The 9,711-nt window shown below is 36.6% G+C and overlaps 1 protein-coding gene across 1 annotated transcript; it reads left to right on the top strand.

The window, feature by feature from the left end:
* Positions 1-275: 275 nt before the first annotated feature.
* On the top strand, positions 276-8,779 carry LOC127655943 (ammonium transporter Rh type B). The gene is made up of 10 exons (XM_052144039.1): positions 276-572; positions 2,563-2,749; positions 3,184-3,334; positions 3,940-4,087; positions 4,251-4,417; positions 4,550-4,687; positions 4,807-4,940; positions 6,582-6,703; positions 8,061-8,134; positions 8,455-8,779. The coding sequence occupies exons 1-10, from the start codon at positions 386-388 to the stop codon at positions 8,530-8,532; spliced, it is 1,386 nt and encodes a 461-aa protein (XP_051999999.1). The 5' UTR covers positions 276-385; the 3' UTR covers positions 8,533-8,779.
* Positions 8,780-9,711: the final 932 nt, after the last annotated feature.

Consider the following 9,711-nt stretch of genomic DNA (forward strand, 5'->3'; position numbering starts at 1 on the left):
AGACACAAAAATGTGTACAACAAATTGCACTTGTTTTTATCCACTGCCTTTTAAATAAGTCCCTATGTTCCAATAATATTGTTAATTTTGACATTAATATTCTCATTTGTAGATAAAGCAATCTAATCAGCTCAAGTGGCTGAGTGTAAAATCTCTTTACTTACCTTTAGGTGAGGGAGGAGCTAAGAGCTGCTGCAAATCAGCAGACTTCAGAGAGCAGGTGGGTGTTTACAAACTCATCAAGTGGTCAAACTAACAATAAAAAGACTTGTGTCAGCTGATGTTTTTTGCACTCTGTCTCCAGACCCATTTGAACCTGTACCCTGCTCCAGTGAGGGTGAAGGAGATACAGAGTGAGCAAAGGATACTGTAAAAAGGAAGCATCATGAGTGGCTCTTCAACTAGCATGAGGCTGCGGCTGCCACTGATATGCATTATCTTAGAGGTCATCCTCATCATCCTCTTTGGAACGCTGGTGGAGTATAACGATGACACCGATGCCAAGCACTGGAATGAAAATGGAAAACATAACGAATCTCAACACGAAAATGAGTTCTACTATCGTTATCCCAGTAAGTGAGTGGTTTTGAGATAAAAAAGATTGAAATGTGTGTGCAATGGGGAGGGAGAAATAAATTAATGATGGGAAGTTTTGTGTAGTAGAATAAGCCAAATAAGCCCTTTATTTTTTATTCAGCACAATTTAAATATGTCCTTCTCTTAGAACATGAATGGAATTCTGTGGATTTCAAAGAATGGGCTGTTTGTGTTTTGTTTGCAAAATTGCAAAATACAAATAATTGGTTTTACCTCTGTATAAATATATTAGTGGTGGGAATTAGCAGTGACCTGGTGATATCATATATGATAATATTGCAATTCTTTAATCTTTTTACCAATTTGTTTCATTTTCTTTTAATTTCAGTTTTGAACTTTCTGCTTTACATGACCATTGAGTCATAGAGATAATGTATTGCGTAGGCCAAGTAATTGTAAAAGGACAAATTCTTGAATTTGTTCAATAAATCTATTCAGTTTGCAAGTAGAAACACAGATGGCTGTGCCATTTAATTTGATAACAAAGGAATGTGTTTGATTGCATGAACAGTAGGTGAGTTGTAGATGAACATTGACCTGATCTGTGAGTAACTTTTTGTTAGTTTGAGTGGTCTGGCTGGTTCAAGTTCCATGAATAAGATTTTTTATACATCTAACCCTCCCCACCACAGTTGCAGAGTGAGCACCTTTTCAACAAATACCTGCATAAATCCCAACTGCATTTCTGAGAATTACTGAGCTCTAGCTCATTCCATACATCCAGAGTGAGTTAATGCATTTGTAGATTGAGACCTAGACAGATCCCTTAGGGGAAAAACAACCTGAGGTTTCTGAAAAAACATTTCCTGCTTCGTATTACTAAACCCATTTCTCAGTTTTTTAATCTCTGCAATTTGCACTCTTGTAGACTGCTTTTTAATACAAACAGAAGCCTGGCTCACAACAAGTGCCTAGTTCATTTAAACCTTGTGTACATTTCTTATATTGTGTAAGGTTATACACACCTTATTAAATTCATAGTCATAGCATATAGACTTTACTGATCATGTTTAACAGAATAGAGCATACATTGAAATCATAACATCAAGCCACCCTTCTTGATAGGAAAGAGATCAAGGAATATTCTGTACACTGACGGGGGTTTAATTTCAGTGAATTTGTTGTTGAAGATTTATGTCCTATGACATAATTCTTGTCTCTACAGAATTTATTTACTCATCTCATCTCTAAATTAAGGTATAGAGAGTCAGTTGAAAGAGATTGCAGGGGCTGCAGGAGTGGTTATATAATTTAATCTGTTGTTTTACTTGTCACTGTCAACTGCAGGGCACATAGCTACACAACAGGTGTTGCATGAGAAATGCCTTTAGTGGCATAGAATGATTGATGAATCCTACATTTTTAGAATGCTTCATATAGTATATATAATGTTTTCAAATACAATAAATTAGGTTTAACTGTTCCAGTGCTCCACCACATCTTATCTATGTGCACTCAAGTCTTTTTGATAATGCAAAGAAATTGTTTTTCATTGTTCTCAGATCACCTGTAGGTTTCATTGTAAGACTTCTCTTTCCTGCAGCAAACACTTCTAAATTACACATATAGTTCAAACGACAAAATACACTGTTTATGAGTTGCCAAAGAAGAGCGAGTCATTGAGAGGTATATGGGACCGCTTGCCCACAGGGGCTGTGCCAACCTCTTTGGTGCCCAGGTCAATGGCCAGTTGCCTGGCAACAGTTTAAGTGTGTCATAAGAAGTGAAATGGCAGAATGAATGGCCCTACACAATATATAAAGAAGTACACAGGAGTAATGTTAGGTTCTGTGTACCCATAATGTCAGACAGGCCCTAAATAACTCGACTAATTTACCTTGTCATGGGTAATAGCTTACTGTGTGTGTCTGCCAAATCACATCAATTATAGTCAATGAGATTAATATTGATAATGTAAAACTGTGAAAAAGAATGGAAAAACAAACCTGAAACTTTGTGTTGTAGGTTTCCAGGATGTACATGTGATGATCTTCATCGGTTTTGGGTTCTTGATGACGTTTCTTCAGCGTTATGGATTCAGTAGTGTCGGATTTAACTTCCTCGTCGCAGCCTTTTCCCTTCAGTGGGCCACACTTATGCAGGGCTTTGTACACGGCTTGCACCATGGCAAGATCCACGTTGGGGTTACAAGGTGAAAACTGAATCACTCTGAATCACTCAATTATAAAAGAAAAACTGAGAAGTTGTTTGTTATGTAAGGGGCATTTTAGGGGTTTGGTCACACTAATGTATGCAGCTAATAAAGTTTGTTGTATCATCAAAGAGGAGAGCTAAACAACAATGCACAGTCACTTCAACTCACTAAAGTGGTGATTCACAAAAAAGTACAGCTAAAACAATTTATTCCGTTGCTCTAATTGTACATTTGCAAGTTAAGTTCCAGTTTGCAAGAGTAAAGGCTCATCTCTCATTCTTCAAACTTTGGCTTCACATTTTTACAGCTGAACACAGCACCACCAAGTGGATGTGGTAATTGTGGAGGTTTACTAGTTTGTGCAACCCCATGATTTAAAGACACATACATGACTATTTATGATTACTCACATTGAATGTTTTTTTCTGCAGTATGATAAATGCAGACTTCTGCACTGGTTCTGTGCTGATTTCTTTTGGTGCCGTTTTGGGGAAGACAAGTCCCGTGCAACTGCTTGTTATGGCCATTTTCGAGGTGACATTGTTCGCTATCAATGAGCACATCCTGATTGCTATCCTTGGGGTGAGTGTGGATGCTACAGTCTGTCGGATTTATGAAAGCATTCAAAAATCTTTTTCACGTGTGCACAGAAAATGAACATAGAATTGTAAAAAACAATTTTTTAAATAACACATTAATTTAAAAAATGACATGCAAAATAAAGACGGATTCATATTACTACTCTCATAATCCAATCCACGATCGGTAGTAAGGAGTTTGATAAATCACTATATCGGTGCATTGATAGAAGATTATGTTTAAATTGTTTTTGGTCAGCCCTCTGTAAATTAAGACAAGAGGTTGTCTGTTTTTCTTATGCACTCAGTCAGGCCAAGTTTCTGTTGCAGTTATGAATAATAGTGTAGATCTCTTTAGATCTTTTTCTTAATCCTGTGTCTTGCATTGTCTGGTCTTGCTATATGAACATGTGCATATAATATGTGGTAAATACTCCACCTAAAAATCAAAACAAGTTCTACTAGATTTTTCCATTTGAATAACTACAGAGAGATAAATTTTATATGCTGTAATTTTTATTAGGAATAACTATATACATGTCAGCTAATATAGTGTTATTATAATGTAAATTTAATGCAAATTTAAATTCCTTGGCTTGGCTTTTCTAGGCTAATGACGCTGGTGGGTCCATGACCATCCATACATTTGGTGCATACTTTGGCCTGGTGGTGACCCGTGTACTGTATAGGCCCAACCTGGATAAGAGCAAACACAGGAACTCATCAGTCTACCACTCTGACCTCTTTGCCATGATTGGTAAGACACTTAAATGCACATTTGTCAACTAATTTACGCACCTGTACAGGTAAAAATTGCTGACCTGTTCTCAACCAAGCTTTAGAGTCTGATGCTTACATTTGTGAAACATTGAGCACTCACATTGCACTAAAGCTTCTCAGTTGTGTTGCATTCTGTTTAGGTACCATTTACCTGTGGATGTTCTGGCCCAGCTTCAACTCAGCCATTACTAATTATGGGGACCCACAGCACAGAACTGCCATGAACACTTACTACTCTCTGGCTTCATGCACACTTGCTACATTTGCCTTCTCTGCCCTAGTCAACCCAGAGGGCAAATTGGACATGGTTAGCACCCTCATGTGGTCATTGTTTGGTATTAAATTACTGCAATGTATGGTTTGGAGAGCAGCTCTTTTCCACTTTGTGCTCTCAGGGGATATAAAACACTTGAGAAATAGATGGCTCTGTCTTTCTCAGGTGCACATCCAGAATGCTGCTCTGGCAGGTGGTGTTGCTGTAGGAACAGCTGGAGAGATGATGCTGACTGCATTTGGCTCCATGATCGTGGGATTCCTGGCTGGAACTATCTCAGTACTAGGATACAAATACCTCACGGTTAGTAGCTCACACTTACATTTATAGAATGGAAACTCAGACACACAATTTTAAATGCTCTCATAATTGTATGTTGTAGTCTCAGTCTTACATTTGTGTGCTGTTCTATACTCTGCCAGCCGGTTTTGGAGGAGAAACTGAAGATTCAGGACACGTGTGGCGTTCACAACCTTCATGGAATGCCGGGGGTTCTTGGAGCTGTGGTTGGTGCCGTCACTGCTGCTGTTGCATCCAAGGATGTGTATGGAGATGGGTGAGTCAGTAGTTAGTATTTAAATTAATATAATTATTAATTATTTGAACTATACATTAAAGATAGGCTTACGTGTGACAGATGTATACGCTCACCAAACGATAATCAAAATGAATTCAGTTTAAATCCATTAAGTCATAATTGTCGATTATTTCCCTTGATATTGTTATTGCGATTCATTTCGATGAAAATACTTATTTTGTCTAGGGCATCTGCATGCAGTATTCTTTATGTATGCTGCACAATCAAGTTGTGAACACACACAAGACAATTACTTTATTGTTATTTTATACATCAGTAAATCAAGGCAGTGGCTAAACAGCCAAGTTCACATAGGCCCTCTTATAGGGGTGTAACGATTCGCTCTGACAGCGATTCGATTCAATTACAATTCTTTATCTAATTGATCATTTGAAAATTTGAAATTTCTCTCAGGCCGGGGGCTCCCAGACCTCCGCTCTGTCACAATGACATGTAATGCTAAGATATTGCACCAATAATTAAAGATAAAATGTAATGTGCAGGCAGGTAAGATCCATGTTTAAAACTAGCAGGGTCATCAATTAAAACTTCAAGTCTTTTAGTAGCAATTAAAGGCAGTTACACAGGATGTGGTTAACCATAAGTTCCCTCTAAATGGGGGGCTAAATGGGGTAAATGTCAAAATCATTTACCAGAATTCAACTGTATTTTCATGCAGGACTGTTTGCACACAATGCAAAGGATAAATTTTTTTTTTTATAAATTTAGTGGCTGCTGCATGTTATTCACCAATCACAGTTGACTGTAATCAACTGGTTAATTCCCTTCAGAACCATCTGAAATCACTCCCTATTCCCTCTAGCATTCACCATAAAGAGAATGAATGAATGAGTGCGTGTTTTCATTCACAGCCACATGTCTGCAAATCAATCACATTTACGAAAGCAATATTAACATAATATATAGGAATCAGGAAGAGGCAACAACAATTAACCTACTTTGGTCAAATAGACGCAAATAATTTTGAATAGTGACACAGAAAGCCGAACTCAGCAGCATCCATCTATGCATTTTATCTTATGTAGGTTCATAGGGTGAACTCAGCAGCATAAGTGTTTTTTATTTCAAAGTATACTTTCTTTCCCTTCAATCTCACATGCTTCACTTTGTGTCTGTTGCGAGAAGGTTTGTGTAATATAAGACTGTCACGTTGGGTATAAATGTTATGATAATTGATTCTTAAATTCCATAATCGATGCATCTACATTTCTGTGAATGAGCGATGCACCATGATGCATCAATACATTTTTACTCCCCTAACCCTCTTAGCAGCGTGAAAAACAAAACTGTTACTCAAATTTTGAACAGAATTTAGAAAATAATACACAGAACTCTAGCAACAAACATTCCTGTGATTGGTTAATTCACTGCTGCAAAAAAAACAGGTTGTACATAGATTTGTTTTGTGCAACAGGGGTTGACCTATATGTAATGCTGTAATTGACACTTTTCACAATTAAGTAATTGTAGCAGCCATAATTGGCTTGATTATTTATTTGATTAATTATTGTGCTGCCCTATTCCTTTGTGTTGCGTGTCAGGGGCAGAAGTACTGAGAAAACTGCATTTTCTTTATTCCTCTGTATCCTGCTTACACAGATTGAATAGAGTGTTCGGCGCAAGTGAATCTAATGACTGGACTCCAGCTTTCCATGGTGGGAGGCAGGCTATATCTCTGGCTGTCACACTAGGAATGGCTCTCATTGGTGGGCTAATAACAGGTGGGCATTACCATTTCATTGAGCTCATAGAGAGGTGCATGTGCAGATGAAGTCATAAGTTATTAGCCAAAATATATAGCCAAATATATTCAAACTCAGTTTTTCACAATCCCTGACATTTAATCATAGAAAACATTAGCTGTCAGGTCAGTTAGGATCACTACTTTATTTTAATGTGAAATGTCAGAATAATGGTAGAGAATGATTTTTTTTTTCAGCTTTATTTTCTGTCATCATATTCCCAGTGGGTCAGAAGTTTACATACACTTTGTTAGTAGTTGGTAGCATTGCCTTTAAATTGTTTAACTTGGGTCAAACATTTTGGGTAGCCTTCCACAAGCTTCTCACAATAAGTTGCTGGAAATTTGGCCCATTCCTCCAGACAGAACTGGTGTAACTAAATCAGGTTTGTAGGCCTCCTTGCTCACACATGCTTTTTCAGAGTTCAAACGCTGATGGTTATTATGGCCAGAGGACATTTCTACAAAATGTTTGTCCCCATGTGCAATTGCAAACTGTCTGGCTTTTTTTGAGGAGTTGCTTCTTCCTTGCAGAGCAACCTTTAAGGTTATGTTGATATATGAAATGTTTTACTGTGGAAATAGATACTTGTCTACTCATTTCCTCCAGCATCTTCACAAGGTCCTTTGCTGTTGTTCTGGGATTGATTTGCACTTTTTGCATCAAACTACCTGACAGAATACATCTCCTTCCTGAGCGGTATGATGGCTGCGTGGCCCCATGGTGTTTATACTTGCATACAATTGTTGTACAGATGACTGTGGTACCTTCGGAAATTGCTCCCAAGGATGAACCACATTTAAGGAGGTCCATACATTTTCCCATGATGTCAAGCCAAGAGGCTCTGAGTTTGTAGATAGGCCTTAACATACATCCACAGGTACACCTCCAATTGACTCCAATTAGCCTATCAGAAGCTAATTGACTAATTGCTCAAAGGCTTAACACCATTATCTGGAATTTTCCAAGCTGCTTAAAGGCACAGTTACCTTAAGTGTATGCAAACTTCTTACCCACTGGAATTGTGATATAGTCAAATAAAAGTGAAACAATCTGTATGTAAACAATTGTTGGAAAAATTACTCATGCCATGCACAAAGTAGATTTCCTAAACATCTTGCCAAAGCTATAGTTTGCTGATATGAAATCAGTGGAGTGGTTAAAAGATGAGTTTTACCTTTCAACCTATGTATGTAAAGTGCTGACTTCAACTGTATGTTTGCATGTGTTTACGTGCATGTACACATATGGGTATATCAATGTGTGTGGAATTTATTCTGATTTGTTGAGCTCAGAGTAAACCGTATATGTAACAATATATATTTGCACTCCTTAGGATTCATTTTGAAGCTACCGATCTATGGTGCACCTCCAGATACACACTGCTTTGAGGATGCAGTCTACTGGGAGGTGAAGACTCCAAGATAATTTTATATTATTTTTATATTTTGAACCATTTTGTATTTTAATTTCAAGTCTCTGTTTTCAAACAAAGGTGCCTTAACAGTCACATTGTAATTATAATACATCATTAATATTGTGTGGTTAAAAGTGTAATTATTGGGACATACAATTATAAGGTGTATGAATGCACCTTATAATTGTAAAAAAGTGTAATTATTGGGACATACAATTATAAGGTGTATGAATGCACAATGTGCAGTGGCATTTTGAGTATTTTAATCAACATTAAGTCTTGTATGTTTTGTAATGAAATGTGTTTGTTGCAGGTACCGGGGGAGGAGGAAAGTCACAATGAGCTCACTGAAGTGAGCACACCAAACGAAATGGAAAAACTCAACAGCTAAATTACTTGCTCTTTGATACCGGTTTGTGTGTTTGCTTATGTTCATGTCATGTTCACATGTTCACATCAAATCACAAAGTACCATCACTGGTGGTGTTCTCTGTGGGTTATTTTACTTATGTTCTTAAAATGAAACCGCAAACTCTGTTTCAATGTTATTATTATTTTCATTATATGTTTTTATATTAAAAATTTCATTATTAGCCAAGTTGAATGTTGAATAAACGTTGAGAATGTGCTACGCTAAACTCATGCAGTGTTACATGTCACTCTCACAGTCAACTTTCTCTAAGAAATTGTGATTCTTAATAAAACCACTAGATGGTGATGCAGAGCTGACTACATCTCTGTGCTTTGAATGAGAAAGACAGAGCAGCTGATGATTAGCTTATGAAATATATTTGCAATTTAACAAAGCCAAATTTTTATTTCTCTCTCTTTCACTCTCTCTCTCCTATTTTGCAGTGAAAGGGATATGTTATGAAATCAATTGGAATACGTTTGCTATTTAATTTTATATTTCCCAAAAGTATATTTGAAGTCTACTGTAAGAAACATCCTAAACAGCTGGAATATTTTCTTTCCTTTTACAACATAAAAATGGTATGTGAATTATCAAATTATTTCTGCGTTCTTTAGGAGTAGTCTTCTTGTTGGTCTCAAATAGATCTGCTGTTTTCTGAATTATTTGCTTTGCAGACATGACAATATTCAGAGATCATGCATATGTGATACTGATTAGCATGTTTTTTTAATAAAAACATTTACAAAAATTGGTGAAGATAAGTGGCAAATTGTTAAATGTATGAAGTTTCTTGTTTCTGTTTTAAATTAGACACTCAATACTTTGTTTTAGTTTTTATGTTTTTCAAGTATTTTTTCTACTAAATATATAGGCAGCTATGTAACATGTTCAGTATACAATGGCATTTGAACATTCATATTTGTTCTATAACAACATTAATTCACAGGTGTTATTTAATTATTTCTGTGGTGGTGTGTGTATGTGTGGGAGAAATATATTCTGTATGTTAGAAGGACGTTTTTTGTCATTCATATGGGCAAAAATATTTACACGCGTGATTTCTGCATTCCGCTCGACGATAAACAATGACATGAAATCGCACTGATTTTAGGTGAAAGAGTCGTTTAATTCATGAATAATTAATGGCGTCTACAA

The sequence above is a fragment of the Xyrauchen texanus genome, chromosome 15, assembly GCF_025860055.1.
Source record: "Xyrauchen texanus isolate HMW12.3.18 chromosome 15, RBS_HiC_50CHRs, whole genome shotgun sequence".
Classification (NCBI taxonomy): Eukaryota; Metazoa; Chordata; class Actinopteri; order Cypriniformes; family Catostomidae; genus Xyrauchen; species Xyrauchen texanus.

Bases quoted from the DNA above. Each gene is read 5' to 3' on its own strand.
- LOC127655943 (XM_052144039.1), top strand. From the start codon at position 386: ATGAGTGGCTCTTCAACTAGCATGAGGCTGCGGCTGCCACTGATATGC. The intron at 3,335-3,939 runs GTGAGTGTGGAT...TGGCTTTTCTAG, and splicing joins TCCTGATTGCTATCCTTGGG to GCTAATGACGCTGGTGGGTC. The intron at 4,088-4,250 runs GTAAGACACTTA...CATTCTGTTTAG, and splicing joins TGACCTCTTTGCCATGATTG to GTACCATTTACCTGTGGATG.